Here is a 16468-nt window from a genome sequence, read left to right as displayed (position 1 = left end):
TCGATCTATCTTAAACATATAAGGATTCAATGCACGTTTCTATTGGTCTCTGTTAAGAAGGCCTTTGGGGAGACTGGGAGGCTAATTACTAGGAGCTGGTGAACACTGACCTCTAACTTGGGCCCCTGGTCCCAGCCTTCCATTGTCTCCCTCTGGGCTCCAACTGCTGTTCTTCTGATGAATATTCTATTGTTGGGCTTTTCAGAGAGGAGCTGTTAAAGGAAAGGGAAGATTATTTGCAAGTGGGTAGGAAAATGTTCCAACAAAGAATGAAATGAAGTAATTAGCGTCCTTTTATATATAAGCACCAACCCAACACTGTTGCCAAATCTTCAGGCTGTAGTGACTGAAGAAAATAATGACATTGCTGATGCAAAGCAGAGTCACCTGTAGCCACTGACCAATCATGGGTAAAGCCACCCTCCTCTTTACCCCAGGGGAGGATGGCAGGTGGCGATGCCTGTAAATTTATGCTAAGATATTTCTCATCTTATTAAAATCTTTTAAAATGAGGGGCACTTCTTGAATGGGAAAACTATGTAAAACAATAAGCCCTAAGGGAACTAAAAGTTTTTAATATGACATACCCCTTTAAAAGTAAGAAGTTGAGAGATCTGTGGGTTTGTGTTAGCTGATTGTTCATTTTTGCTGTATATAAAAGGTCTTGCTATGGCCTAGAATAAAGCTCAAGAGAAACCTTATCACCACCCTATTCTGGTGAGCTTAAGATCTGACAGGAATCTCAAGTCTATGAGAAAAAGCTTCTTAAACTTTATCTGTGCTATATTGGAAAATGAGGGAAGATCATGCATTGTCTTTCTCATAGACAATTTGACATTGTGGACTGTTGAAAAATATGAACAGGAAAATGGACAGTGGTAAATGTGTAAAGCAGAAGGATAAAAAAGGAATATCTAGACCTGACCCTAGTTAGCTACAAGTTAGCTGAAGCTATGTCCAAAGATGGATGATGACATGGCTGTTATATGGAATGAGGTTTCCTCATTTTCAGCTTGAGGAGAGACTTGAAGAAAGGAAGCTGGTGGGTTTGCTGAAGGCCTGGAAGTGCTTCTGTGAAAATGGATGCCACCAGTGATGGAAAATAATAGTTAACTTCCAGGGGCACCGTAAGAACCAACCAAAGGGTTTATTTAAAGAATGGAAGTAGGGGCGCCTGGGTGGCGCAGTCGGTTAAGCGTCCGACTTCAGCCAGGTCACGATCTCGCGGTCCGTGAGTTCGAGCCCCGCGTCGGGCTCTGGGCTGGTGGCTCGGAGCCTGGAGCCTGTTTCCGATTCTGTGTCTCCCTCTCTCTCTGCCCCTTGCCCGTTCATGCTCTGTCTCTCTCTGTCCCAAAAATAAATAAAAACGTTGAAAAAAAGAAAAAAAAATTAAAAAAAAAAAAAAAAGAATGGAAGTAGTTAGATGTGGAGGACGAGAGTTAGGAAGAATGTGAAGGCAAAAGAAGAAGAAGAAAAGATAAAAGCTTAACACTTTGAGATCTTAAACTCCCTTGCTTCTTACCTTTAGACTTCTCTGTCTCAGGTCAAACACTCTAAACAACACTGCCTCTAGGAAGCCTTCTGTTCCCAGACTGAGTGAGATGTCCTCGTCTGGGTCTTTGGATGCCCAGTGTCCACCTGTTACCACAAAGGTCTGCGATGGCCTAAATTTCCTTGTCTATCTGGTAGACACTGAGCCTCATGAGTTCAGTACAATATATCCACTTCGCTCTCTACTGTAGTCTTAGCACCTAGAGCAATGCCTGATATATAGTAAATTTTCAAAGGTATGTGGAATGTATAAATTGCAGGGGGAGGGTACAGAAGCATAGCAGAGAGAAGAGTCTGATCAGAGTGGAGCAGATTCCTGGGATGACCAAGGTCCACAGGTAGAGAATTGGTACAGTTTGGGAATTCAAGAAGCACCACAGAGTGTGAGAAAGTGTCAAAGATGGGACTTGAGGGACAAATGGGGTTGATCACAAAGAGCCTTCAAGCCATGTGAAAGAGATTAAAATTAATGCTGAGGGTAGCATGGAGACATTGACAAGAAAGTTGGGAAGTAATGTTATTAAATGTGTGCGTTTGGAAAGAGGAGTGTGTTGCAGCCTGGAGACAGGGGTCCTCTTTAGAAGTAAGTTGCAGATATCTATGGGAGATATCATCATGTGTTGAACGATATAGTGCAGAAGGGATGGAGAAAGTGGACTGATATAAGAAATATTTCAGGGGCGCCTGGGTGGCGCAGTCGGTTGAGCGTCCGACTTCAGCCAGGTCACGATCTCGCGGTCCGTGAGTTCGAGCCCCGCGTCGGGCTCTGGGCTGATGGCTCAGAGCCTGGAGCCTGTTTCCGATTCTGTGTCTCCCTCTCTCTCTGCCCCTCCCCTGTTCATGCTCTGTCTCTCTCTGTCCCAAAAATAAATAAATGTTGAAAAAAATTTAAAAAAAAAAAAAAAAGAAATATTTCAAGGGTAGAGTTGACAGAGTTTTGATATTGATCAGAGAATAAGGAATAAAAAAGGAGATGTTAAGATTGATAGCTATATTTTAAGACTGACAGCTTGAGCAAATAGATACTGAATGGTGCCACTCACTAAGATCAGCAAGTAGGAGGAGTATTTTTGCACTTTTGTAAAATCAGCTTCAGGCAGGTTAAAGTCAATGCGCCTGTGCAATATTGAAGAGGGCACACCTGGAGGCAGTTAAATATGCACATCTTGAGAGCTCAGGTTAATAACGGAGCTGGAGACACAGATTTGGTGATCATGGGCAGAGGTAGTAATTAAAGCCAGGGAAACCAATGAGATTGCTTAGAGGAGTGTTTAGAGGGAAGAGACAAGAAGACAGGACTCTCCAGAACAGACACATTTGTTTAAAAGGGCAGAAGAAAGTAACCTGAGAAAGAATAGTACGACAAAGCAGACTGAGAGATAGAGACATGTCACAGAAGCAGAGGGGAGAATTAATTTCAAGTAGAAAGAGTGGTCTAAATATCAAAGTCTAGAAGAAGTTAGGTTGACAACTGAGACAGTGTCCATTAAATTTAGCACCAAGGCAGTAATTCATTACCTTGATAAGAATGGCTTCCATAAAAGTCTGGGGACAGAAGCCATATTACACTGGGTTGAGAAGTGAACAGAAGATAACAGTGTGACTACAGTGAGTATGGACAAATATTTCAAGAAGTTTGACTGAAAAGGGGAAAGTACTGACAGTTTTCAAAGCCCTTAAAAATTCAGTCCTTATGGGAAGAAATAATTGGCAACTAGTTGTGGCCTAAAACAGACCCCAAGAGCTGTGGATAATTCCAAAACCTTGGAGGCAGTGGTCTCACTGACAGAAGGCAGAGGGAAGTGAGTTTGCTGGGAAAGTTCCTTTTTAAACTCTGGTATGATGAGATGGTGTTTTCCCAAGTGAAATTACACAAAAGGAGTTAGAAAGAGGAGTGGAATTGACAAAGTGCTCTGGCTGAGATGAACATTTCAGGACTTCCATGCAGTAGTGGCAGCTAAGGCTGTTGACAGGTATAAAACTCCCAGGGGAAAAATGTGAATGAGAGGAACAGACAAGGACAATATGACACAACAGTCCACTGATATTTGTCACCTAGGAACCAGGTGCTTTTCCTGATTGGACAACTGGTAAGGGCAGTCAAGTTATCATATTTATGCAGACTTGTAAATCTTTCCTAAATTATTATGAGTATAGACAAATTTAAACTTTTGATTATTAAAGACAAGTTAACACCTCCATCCCCAGGCTACGTACTATACAATACTCTTAACTTTACAACCTAAAATTCATTCAGTAAAATTTATTCAGATACCTTTAGCATTTTCTATATTACATAATTGTTATGAACAATGTATTTCCCACCATAAACTACTATTTTCAATAACAAGTAAAATTATGACAGATATAAATATATAGTTCAGGCTCTTTCTGAATGAATGCTGAATGGTGTCATGTATTTGGGCAACAGCCAGAATGTGGATGACTGACACTTAGAAGATACAGAGCACTGTGCTAGGAAGTGGAAGCTAAAAAGGTGGGTGACAAATCATTTCAGGTCTTCAATATTTCACTAAGTACTTTTAGCTTCATTCTGCAGACTATCGAGAAATCACTGAGTTATTGTGGGCAGGAGGAGGGAGGCTTTGATCTGTGTTTTAAGAAGGTAATTCTGGTAATTAGTGGGCTCCCAAAACATATTTGCAGACTGAATGGGGAAATGATGACTGAAGCCTGCGGGGTCAGAGGAGAGATCCCATTACTGTTTGTAAGATAATGGGAGATAACGTGGAAGGTCTCTCATTCAGTGAAATCAGGGACTGAATTTGGTCAGTCATTTGCAAAACTTAACAAATCAGAGGATAATAAATAAAAGATATTTACCTCAGATATATTGTAGATTAAGACGGATATGAATACATTCATCCAGCATTATATAACAGAGCCAAGGCCCCTTGAGTACAGGTCTGTCATATGGAGTTTTGTATCATTTTTCCTGCATGAACCACACCCATGTTTCTGTTTCTTTAAATTGCAGCAAAAGGCAGTTGGAGTGCAGAATCTTAAAGAAATTTTTAAGGAAGTTTTCCCTAATCATTTTTGGCTCCCCTTCTCCATCCTTATTTGGATTATAATATTTTTCAGTCACTGGCTCTCATCTATTTTTTTCCAAAGCTTTCAACTCAATTTTCATAGGACAGCTCTCTTTCACACTCATATCTCATTACTTTACATAGTATTTAATTAAATTTTGTAACATAATAAAAAGTACAACTGCATTGACCAGCTTGAGAACAAAATACAACTGTTTCTTGGTAAATGTGCAACTAAATTGATGGGACCAGGAAAGTTCAACATTCCAGGCAATTTCTTACTAGTCTCCAGTGATAAGTGTGTGTAAGAGGATTGAAGAGTGTTATTAATGACATGATTTGACTAATTGGAGATTGGCTAGCAGAGCTTCTACTATGATGATCTGAGCTGGGGCTACAGCAATGGAAAAAGAGAGGAGAATAAATTGAAAAGGCATCAAGACTGTAGCTATGGAAATAAATAGGCTTGAGTTCAAATTCTGACTTCACCATTGAGTTATAAGCATCCAAGTTTCTGTTTTCTTACATGTAAAATAAAATTGAGCAAAATATAATGAAAGATTGGGAAAATCTACCTAATGCACTTAGCGATGTGCCTGACAAAGTAAATAATTAATATGATATTAAGTCAATAGAATTTGATGTTGAATTAAGGAAAGTAAAGAGTCAAAGATGACTCCCTATTGTGTACCTTGGCTGAATAAAAGATAATAATACCACTAACCGAAATAGGAAACACAAAAGGAGAAATAGGTTTGGCAGATAATATAATAATGTTAGTTTGGGATGCATTGAGTTTCCTGGTATGATACACATATTGAGATGACTAGAAGGCAGTTGGAAATGTTATTCTGGCTTTCAGTGAGTGGTCTTGGTTAGTGATATCAACTTGAAGTCATACATATAGAATGATAAATGAAGCCATAAAATGGATAGGTTTGGTCACAAAGAGAGTGAGGACATGGCAGGTTGGTTGGGGGAAATATACAATCAGACATGAGGCAAAATCCAAGATACAAGAGAAACCAGCTGGGATAGTGAAGCAATAGAGGCATATCCAGGAAACACAGGTATGGTTTCGGTGATTAGATGAGTTCTATCTATATCTTGCACATTGTCTTGGCTCAGCCTCTCAAGCCTGAGGCAACTTTTTCACTCCAGAGGTGTCTTAAAGCTCACCGATAGCACTGAAGGTTAGGTGGTTGCTATGGAGATTTCATAGTAGTTTTTGAAAGGGAGGCAAGACCTAGAGAGTTTTTTTGTTTTTTTGTTGTTTTGTTTTGTTTTTTAATAGTTAGGGTTAGGGTCCAAGAGAAGACTTGAGCATGTTTCCAGGTTAAAGAAAGGGAACTAGTAGAAAGAGAATTAAAAAAAATATATATACATATATATATATATATATATATATATATATATATATATATATATATATATTAGAAATCAAATGTGGTTTACTGTGTAATATGAGATTGTAGATTATTTTTATATTCATCTTAGTTCCTTTCTGTATGTTCCAAATTGTCTGCATTGAGTATATAAATAATGGACTTGGAAAAAAATTATTTTCTTTAACATGAAATTGGGGTAGTCAATGTTCCAGAAAAAGTGGAATGGCATTGTATCAGGAACACAGGTGGAGAAGAGAGCTTGGAGAGGGAACAGGGATGCTTTTCCCATTGAGAGAAGAAAAGAGAACGGCTTAAGATCCAGAGACATTTTTGAAGTGGAAGTGAGAGAGTTTGAGCAAAATCACATCATTTGGTCTCTATATTTTTTAAGTAAATTAACAGCAAAGTAGTTTGCTGAAACTGAGGAGGAAAGATAGGACTAGAACTATGGAAAGAGTGAAAATGTTTTTAAAACTCAATATGAGGAGTAGAAAAGGATTTACTTTGAAATTGGTAAAAATATCTGCAAAGAGCCTGGAGACACAGCTGACGTTGGATAATATGTACAAGTAGTGTAGCCGGTTACTGAGTTATCTCCCATGGCAACAGTTACCTGTCCATATAGTGGCAGCGGTTAGATTTGCCAGGCAGGTGTCCGAGAGTCAGTGGGCGAGGAAATCTAAGGTAGCCTTCACTCCCACTCCCGTGAGACCTTCCCTCTTATGTTCTTGGTCTTGGGCAATGACACCACCAGGACTGCTATTGCTAATTGCAACAACCTTGAAATCATCCGAGATCCCTCTTTCTCTTTCACGAACCCCATCTAAACAATCCCCAAGTTCTTCCCACTTCTTCTCCAAACCCTACTCCTACCTTTACTGTCACCATGCTTGTTGAGACCACTATCATGCTCTGGCCCTGGCTATTGCCTTGGCCTCTTAACTGTTCCTGCCCCACTCCAATTCCATTCTTTACACTCTGTCTTTTATAAAAAACAAAACAAAACAAAAAAACCAAACCAAACAAAAAAAAAAAACCACATCAAGTGTTGTTTTACTCTTTTTAGGTCCTTAAAAGGTTTCTGACTGCTCTTACAATAAGGACAAAAATTCTCAACACAGCCCACAAGGGTCCTTATGATCTACCTGGTCCCTGCAACATCTCCAGACTCAACTGGCATAGTCCCTCCCCTTGTTTTCCATTCTCTGGCCATACGGGCCTTCTCTCTGCTCCTCAAAAACATGGAGATAAAAAGTGACTGACAGAGGCAGAGATGGAGAGTGTCATATCATCAGATGCTATGCACTTTAGATAAAAACAAAATAATAAAAGAAAATATAAAATAGGCTGAACTTTGACCCAAATAGGTTGAATAATTTAAACTAAAAAGAAAGAAGGTGACCTTTACATCTTGTTTAGCTTTCCCAATGTTTAGGGGCTTATGAGGAAGCTGATCTGTTTTAGGGAATAAAAACTCAGACCTTTCACAAAGCACCAGACCACTAGGACAATGGTCTCTGGGCACTTTCCCTGGATGCCCCATAGCATCTTACTCTCAGCAGCTCCCTCCTCCCCCTCTACTCCCATCCGTCTCTGTAAGCCACACCCATGCCAGAGCCAAGTTGTCCTGGTTCCTTCCACACCTGGTCCTAATGATGTAACACCCAGGCCTTCTTAGCCAGACCCCCAGCTTATTCTGCCCCGAGTCTAGTTCCCCTCTCGTCTCTCCTCCCATACACACTCTGCTCAGATACTAAGCTCATCTTGTATTTTTAATGTTTGTTTATTTATTTATTTAGAGGGAGAGTGAGTGGGGGAGGGGCAGAGAGAGAGGGAAAGAGAGAATCCCAAGCAGACTCCGTGCTGTCAGCATAGAGCCTGACAAAATGTGAGATCATGACCTGATCAGATCAGAAATGAAGAGTCAGACGTTTAACCACTGACCCACCCAGGTGCCCCAAGGCTGGTCTTTCTAAATCATCAATCCCATCACATTTACACTCAGGTTGAAAAAGAAAAAACAAAAAAAAAAGGGAACCAGTAGAATGTAGGAAAAATGTTGAGGTTGTTTTCTAAGCTTGACACAAAGAGCAGAGAGGAAAAAAGGATGGCCTCTGTTTGAAAGGATTATGATTCAAGTGGAATTATCAGAAGAAAGCAAAATTTCAGTCAGTTGTATCTTTAGTTTTTCAATACAGATTTAATTAGAAAATATGATAAGTCAAATATTGCTCTATATAGCTGTGAAATGGCTGGGCATTGGAGATGATGTATGTTAGTACAAAAGGGCAGACCCTTTTTCATAAATGAGGCACAAATTTCTGTAAAGCTTAAATTAATTTCCATATAAAAATTCCACAAAAATTTTCAGGCCTTTTGTTTCATGATAGTAAGATAACACTTACGATGGTTACTGAAAAAAAATCCTTTGGAAATTGGTTGAAACTCAGCAATGACTCCAAGTGAGATCACCGGATAATATGTACAATTGATGTTCTCACATTTCCTGACTCGACAGGTGACTCAGCCTTTGTTCAGCAGGGCCATAGGGACAAGCTATTGCCTGTGGCCTCAAGATCACATTACACAAATTAGGTGTTCATAGTACTCTTTTCTAGTGGGCTGAGGGGGGGGCACAAAAACCCACATCTCAAACAGCTTGTTGGTTTAGCAAAGAGCCTTTTTTCCAAGGATCATGGGAAGGGAGCCTTTTTCAACCTCTTTATGTAAATACCAAAGCCCTTTTCAAAATGTTATGAGAGCATCCACTTGAAGTGCTTTATTTGACAAGTGAACAATGGTTTTCAACCAGCTCCTCAAATTATAGCCCCAACCTGGTAAACAAAGACATCCAGGAATTGTCTAGAGCCTCAAGCTTTACATGTCATTTGTCTACATAGATGATTGATATCCCCACCCAAGCCTAAACTGGATTCAGACATTCTGGAGGTGTACAAAGTGATATCCTGAAGCATCTTTTGAAGAACTCAATAATCTTGATCAAGAGACACCCTATCAGCAGTTAGAAGATAGAAATAATTCTGAGTGCAGTTTGGTAGCTGTCTTCTACTCAGCCTTACAAATAATAACTGGATGAAAGAGAGAGAGAGAGAGAGAGAGAGAGAGAGAGAGAGAGATTGAAAGAGAGAAAGTGAGTTAGGGGCTTGCTTTGGCTCCTAAGATAGCATGACCCAGAAGGTTCATGTCTCACCTCATTCCAGACCTCCATTCAGCATGCTACAAGAAAACTTTAATGGCATCAACCAATGTGGAACCAAGGGTCAGGAACCACACTTGGCAGGAGGGGATTTGTCAAGACCTTTGCTGCAGACTGGGAGCAATACTTGTTGTGGAGAGTCATTTTCCAGGGAGAGTAAAGTCTAAGATCATTTACAAATTCCAGGCGTGGCCAACTGATCATGGTGATGGCATTTCCTGAACTAGAGAATAGAAGAGAAACCGATGATGAGCAGGTCAGTTTTAGACATTTCGAGTTTGAGATGCTTATGAAACTTCTCAGAGAAGGTGTCAATAAGGCAGTCAAGAGCTTTAGAGAGTGTCTGGGGTAGAGCTATAAATTTAGTGTCAGAAGTTTAGAGATGTCAGTTGAAGTAATGAGAGGTGGTCCAGAAAAAGTATGTGAAGAAAGCAAAAAAGACAGTAAAACCCTAAGATTATCTACATTAAAAAGAGTAGCAAAAAGTGGCCTTCATGGGAAACATTTGAATAATAAGCTAAATTTAGGGGATGCAAGAAGGAGATCTGGAGGAACTTGCTACCCAAAGAAATCACACTCAGAACTTAATCTGCAGAGTTGTTTTTGGAAAATTATATTACTTCTTTGTTTCCAGATTTTCCCTTTCAGAGGAACTAACTGCAGAATATTACATCTGAAACTGAACTTCCAAATAAAGGAAATATTTGTAAGGATTTTGTTTCAAGGATATTAATCAGCAAGTAGTTAAGCCAGGGAATAATAAACAGTCATTAGCTGAAACATAGCAATGTAAATCCTAGAAACTTTTATGTCTTTTTAAAAATTGATTGTCCAGTAAGACACTAATAGCATAAAGAGTCACATTAATTGGTGCTTATAAAGTGATTAATCTCTTTATTTTCCCTCCAGTCATTGGAAACATTCTATAAGATGTCCTTGTAAAAAAAAAAAAAAAGTATTTTAAAAGGAACTTTACAAGAGCTTTCATTTTGCAAGGTTTTAGAGTGTGGTGGCATGGTTCTTGGTATCATAATTCAACAACAGTCTACTTTAAATCAGATGTTTTTATTTAGGTACAGAAGATATGCAGGACCATGAACTCTAACACTGAAATTTCAGAAAGCAATTCTTCCATTTTAACTGGAAAATAAATAGTCTGCTATCTTCTTTGTAAAGGAGGCCCTACACGATTAAAAAAAAAAAAAAAAAAAAAAGAGGATGACAGCTTTGCCAAATCCCTCCATTTCCTCCTTCTTTAGGAATAAACTAACTACTTAACATCAGATGACATGGAGCTCTGTGCCCAAGTCCCACATTCTCCACGTCCTGTTTCCTGAAGAATCCCACCCATAGCAAGTATTCTTTCTTCAGAAGACATAAAGAGGATGAAGATGCATGCAAACACAGTATTTATAGGTCTTCCCTATACATTCCTCACAATACTGAGTAGGTTAGGAGACTCAGTTGGTTCACAGTTGGTTTCTACTTATCAATTCCCAGAATTTCTAAGCCCTCAGGAACTGAATGAGCAGTTGCTGCAATCAGCAATTAGTAGGCCCCATTTCCTCTTTCTGTATCTTCTCCTGGTTAGTTCTGATGATCTTCCATCTATGTGTTCAGTCTTGCCCTTCTTGGACAGGAAATATTTACAAGCCTGGGGCCCTTGATCTCTTCACAGTCAGAAAGAGTTTAATATGAAATGTCCTAGAGGGAGTCCATTGGCTTGTGCTATGCTACTAAACACCTTGCTGCCTGCATACATTAGGGTGTGAGCCCCTTTGTACTGGTCTACATATTGCCTCTCACTCCTCTGTAATGTCCCCATGGGCCTCCTGCACTTGCCTTGCCTTTGAGAACTGTCTCTCCTTTGTTCTTGCTGGTTCTACCACTTGAAGCTTTGCCTTGATTCTAATTCAGAGGCCATGTGCCTGCTATTCTTATACAGGCCAACTAGATGCAGCCTGTCAATCTCTATGAACTCCCATCATGGACTTTCATGGCTTACCACTTACTGGAGGCTGCTACAACCCTAAAACTTGGTGCTTTCCACCTCCTGGGTGGGTCTGTCCTGTCAGCCCTGGAATTGGCACAAGGTCTTCTTGGGCAAAGCCTACATTACTAAGGGGGCCAATATCAGATTAATTACACTGATCTGCTCTGATTTGCTAAGAATAAAGAAATTGATGTATCCCTGACAGATCCCAAATTATACCATTAACATCTAATATACAAGAATGCTTCACTCTGTATCAAAACAATATCATTAATTATGTGTGTAATAAATTCTCTTGATAAAGTGAATACATTTTAAAAATGTTTTTGGATCACATGGATGTGGGGCCTGAATATTAGTAAAACCTTTGCAAATAATCATTTTTAGTAAATGTAGAGTGGTCAACTTTAGACTTGAAAGTCCTACAAACCAAGATGTTTATTCACCCTAGGAAAATGAGTCAGTCTCTCTAACTGCCCTTGATCTGTAGAATGAGAAAGGACCCAACAATAACTATACATAAAATTATCATGTAATAAATCTCTTTTTAATTGCAGCCTCTTCCTGCCCATTCAGCACACTGTAAGTAGATAGTGCTTTCAGCTAAATGGGGGCCTTTCCACTTAGAACACTCTTTCTTTTGAATGACCTTTTCTATTCCCTACATGACACGTTCCATTCCAAAGACCATCATTAACTCTATCTTCTGGATTTCAGCAGACCATCTTGATTCAGACAGTGACCCTGGCTCTATGGGGAAATTCTTTATCCAAGTCTAGCAGTTGTCCCTGTTTTCTCACTATTTTGACTGATGCATTGCAAAGCCCCATTTTCTCTATCCTACAGCAAATGTTGTTAAGTGTTTAAATCAGTAAGGAAGTTGAAACTCAAATGCTAGTGTAGGCCAAATAAACAGTTTTTTTTTTTTTTTTTTTTGTACTCAACAGGATGTCTGAAAGTCTTAATTTGCTACATAGTATACACCGCCAATCTCCAAAGGAATCAAGGGTGTTCACTCTTTCCCAAACATACTTGATAATGGATGTCTTCCTAGGAATAGCATTATTAATACCTTGTGGAAATCATGTCTGGCTGTATACAGTTTGGGAAGTGCTAGTATAAAAGGAAAAACAGAGATTTGGTGCCAGAGAGCTCTGGGTTCAAATCTTAGCTTCAAACCTTTTTAGTTGGGTGACTTATTTACTTAACTTATCTGTAAATCTTTTATTTAATTACATCTCCATATCGTTATTTTAAAAAATTCATGTAAGGAGGGAGGTAGATTTAAAAGCAATTTTTGTTTCCTCTTTTGTACTCCAGGTATCTACCTGGTGGGACTGTTGTAAGGATTTATAAGCTTACATATGAAAGGCACCTACCATACTACTTCAAAAGCTTGTGGTGTGGATGTAACATGAATATCTCACTCCAAAGACTATAGCTTCATGAGAGATTAATGGATCAAAACTAAAAAAACTAAGAGCAGAAAGCCAATATGCTATGATTTAAGCAGAGAGTGCATGTACAACACCATTGAGTACCATTCAGAATTCCTTTCCTTTGAGACTTAAGATTTTTATCATCTTAAATCATTATCAAATGACCCCTTAGCAGGCATTGTTCAAAAGATAATGGCATCTAAAAAATAAATGGGTAGAAAGAGAAGAGAACCAATGTATGCACTGCACTCCTTCTTGCAGATCCACAAGGCATATTACCATAGTCAAGTCTCCTTTTGGGGGACATTGGAGCAAAAGGTCGTAAAGAAGGGGGAAAGAAGAGGCCAGAGACATTAAAGATACACTTCAGACCCTTCATACTCAACAAATAAGAGGTGAAAGGGTTAGAGACTCAATTGTTAAATTCTCTAGCTAACTGTTCTTTTGGGGGAAAAACTCAATTCTATACTCAGTCTTATTTCACAGACTAGATGTGTTCCAGAAAAGCTGACCTTTACACAAGTTTATTAAGCACATATTCCCACAGGATCCCATTATGAGAACAGAGATACATTGCCTGGCAGAAGGAATAGGCCTACACATAGTCTATCATTATGTTGTAGTGAAAAGAACCACAAATTTTGTCTGCTGTACAACACAAGGAATGGGATCTCTCCCCCTTCTGAGGCTTCAGTTTATTATTGAAAATAGGGATGATGATAGTGATGATGATGATGATGATGATGATGATGATGATGATGATGTTGATAATGATAACAACAATATCCTTCTCCAGGATGATTATCAGGAACAAATTAAACAAGTTACATGAAAAGCTCTACTAAACTGCCACCACTCTGAGGATAGGAACTATGTCTATCTTGCTCATCATGGCATTTCTAGGATAGTCCCAGGGTCTGGCCTATGGGTGGCAGCGAGTACATCCATGTTAAAAGGGTAAATTCATACTTTATAAACTTAAAATCCCTGCACAAATTCTTGTTTTATTTTTGTTCCTTTCTTTATATATCTTAGGAGTGTTTTATAACAGTGTTCTAGGACTTTTAGATTTCACCATATCGATTGTTAACTCCATTTAATCTAAGAAGGAGCATTTTCAAATTAAAAAAAAAGTAGTAATAATGTTATCTCTTTTTATAAGGCAGTTATTCCCCCAAAAAATAACCATTAGTATAGTTAAACTATCTAAAAATAATATTACTTGCATTTATCGAGTGCTGTTTTATGTGCTTATATGTAATAACTAATGGAATCCTCATAATACCCCATAGGACAGATATTTTTATTACAACCACCATACAGATGAAAAAACTAAGGTACAGTAGGGCTAAGTAACTTCTCAAAGATTACAGAACCAGAATTCAAACCAGGTCAAGTGGCTCCACAGCCCTCACTTTTAACCATCATGCCTTGTTGCCTCTCTTAGTTCTTGATATTGTCTTTATTTTTCACTAGGGAAAACTTCATCATAAATTAGCACTGGTCTGAAGTGTAGAGAACCAATGATTTATTTTACTTGAGGATTCTTTTTGTTCTAAGTATCCTTTCCTCTGAAACCCCAGATCCCAGGAATTTCATCTACAATTTGGGGAAAAAGTGATAACCAGTTCTGATCAGAAGATAATAATGTAGAAAAAGAAAATATAAACAGATGAAGGCTTCCATTGGTAAAAAGAAGACAATCAGAAAGGCATATTTAGTGGGACTAAAATCTGTACCGTTAGAGGGGGCAAGGTATCAGGAGCAATGAGCAGAATTAAAAGGACATAAATCAGTAGACTCATGTACTAGTCATTAAATTGGTGGTGGAAAACCAGAAAAATGTCTACCTGCTAGGTGGACAACCTGGCAAATGTTACTTTATTTAACCCAAAAGAATGAAAAGAGCCAAGAGCATGAGTGGAGTTGCACCAAATGGAGCAGAGGGGATAAATGAAACTGAATTCTGCATACATTAGGCCTCTCCTCAAGTTCATGAACTAGTCAGTGCAGAGGTGGGCCATCATGTGGTCTATGCCCCACTTGGGTGAACTTAGAAGCAATGAGGATTTCAGGAATAGACATTTTTCCTTTGTTGGGGGTCCATGCTAGGCCCTGCGAATGGCAGTGTAAGAGGCTGACTGAGAGGCTGAAGGAAGAGAAGGTACTTTCTCTCTTTCTTCCAGATATCCTGGTTGCTTCCCATATCTTTGGGCATCTCAGCAGCAATGTTTTTTTGTTTTGTTTTGTTTTGTTTTGCTTTGTTTTGTTTTAATTAACTAATTTATTTATTTTTCATCTGCAGCAGTTACTCCAGTATTAATTGGTTGTAATTTTCAGATTTGTTTCCCACCACCTTCCCAGAATCAGCTTTAACAACCCCTCTCGGGGGCGCCTGGGTGGCGCAGTCGGTTAAGCGTCCGACTTCAGCCAGGTCACGATCTCGCGGTCTGTGAGTTCGAGCCCCGCGTCAGGCTCTGGGCTGATGGCTCAGAGCCTGGAGCCTGTTTCCGATTCTGTGTCTCCCTCTCTCTCTCTGCCCCTCCTCCGTTCATGCTCTGTCTCTCTCTGTCCCAAAAATAAATAAACGTTGAAAAAAAAAATTTTTTTAAAAACAACCCCTCTCAGAATTACCAGCCAGTTAGTGACCCCTCCTCAGAGGTCTGGTTCAACTGGGCAGGACCCCTCCTTAGAGCTTTTAAGTTCTGATACTTCCAACCTCTTGGTTTTGTTTCCACAGTGTAGGAGCGGGAGCTGCTTCCTGCAGTTACCTCTGGGTTCCCTTTTTCCTTTTCAGTTCTCTAATACCCATTTGGTCAATCTCTTTTTAAAAATACTTGATGTTGTGGAGGGTGCCTGGGTGACTGAGTCAGTTGGACATCTGACTCTTGATTTTGGCTCAGATCATGATCCCAGGGTCATGGGAAGGAGCCCCTTGTCAGGCTCTGTGCTGAGCATGGAGCCTGCTTCAGATTCTCTCTCTCTCTCCCTCTGCTCCCTGCTCTCTGTCTCAAAAAAAATGACAAACAAAAACCCAAACCTGGTGTGGTTTCTGATTTACCAGCAGGACCTTGGTAGAACAGTATCCATCGCCATCTGTTTTTTGATACTTATTCTTTATATCCTTCACCTGTCACTTTGTATTTGCAGATTTGCATTGTTGTAGAGGTTGGTTGTGTTTGTTTGTCTCTGCTTACTTATTTATTTATTTGTTTGTTTATTTTTTAATGTATGTGTTCTGACTTACCATTTAGATAAAAACTTCTGGAAGCACACACACACACAAATATACAATGTTCAGATTCAGAAAGATAAGGATTTAAGATCAGATTCTTCCATTTCACAAAAATAAGTGATTCTGAGCAAATTATTTAACAACTCTATGTCACTGTCTCATCTATAAAATGGTGACAATAATGCCTGCTTCATATCAATGTTGAAAGGATCTAAAGAGGAAAAAATATATATAAATGCCTTAATAAATATGCTTAATACATAAAGGCACTCATCAAATGGCTTTTGAGTTTATAGCTATGCATGATTGCCTAGAACACTGGCTTGTACACAGTAGGTACTTAATACATACTTGGGGTTAATGACTATGATTTAGCATTTTTGTGTTTGTGTCTGTGTACCATGCCATTGGATACTGGCTTGTACATAGTAGCTCTCAAGGAATATTTGTGGATGATGACAAATGTAAGCTTGGATTGTTTGATTAATAACCCACAACATATTATAATCCATTTGTTGTGTATATGCACTAAAAAACTGACTGCTGATCTGCCTACAAAGAATTCCAGAACATGCCATTTGGCTGAAGGTCT

General features: G+C 39.1%; 1 protein-coding gene across 9 annotated transcripts in view; it reads right to left on the bottom strand.

The window, feature by feature from the left end:
* The window catches only part of LMNTD1 (lamin tail domain containing 1), a 446849-nt gene that overhangs the window by 159901 nt on the left and 270480 nt on the right, over window positions 1-16468 (bottom strand). For 8 of the 9 annotated variants that reach the window (XM_086713814.1, XM_086713811.1, XM_086713806.1 and 5 more), the window contains one exon: window positions 111-212. Coding sequence is in view for 7 of the 9 variants with exons in the window: in XM_086713806.1 (XP_086569932.1) it covers window positions 111-212 (102 nt within the window). In the remaining 2 variants the exon portion in view is untranslated. Of the gene's footprint in view, window positions 1-110; window positions 213-9203; window positions 9422-16468 lie in introns of those variants that run through there. The other variant, XM_086713810.1, reaches the window with a different exon arrangement.

This window comes from Puma concolor, chromosome B4, assembly GCF_028749965.1.
Source record: "Puma concolor isolate L17-30 chromosome B4, mPumCon1.1.hap2, whole genome shotgun sequence".
Taxonomy (NCBI): domain Eukaryota; kingdom Metazoa; phylum Chordata; class Mammalia; order Carnivora; family Felidae; genus Puma; species Puma concolor.
This window is presented reverse-complemented; position numbering and strand designations above follow the sequence as displayed.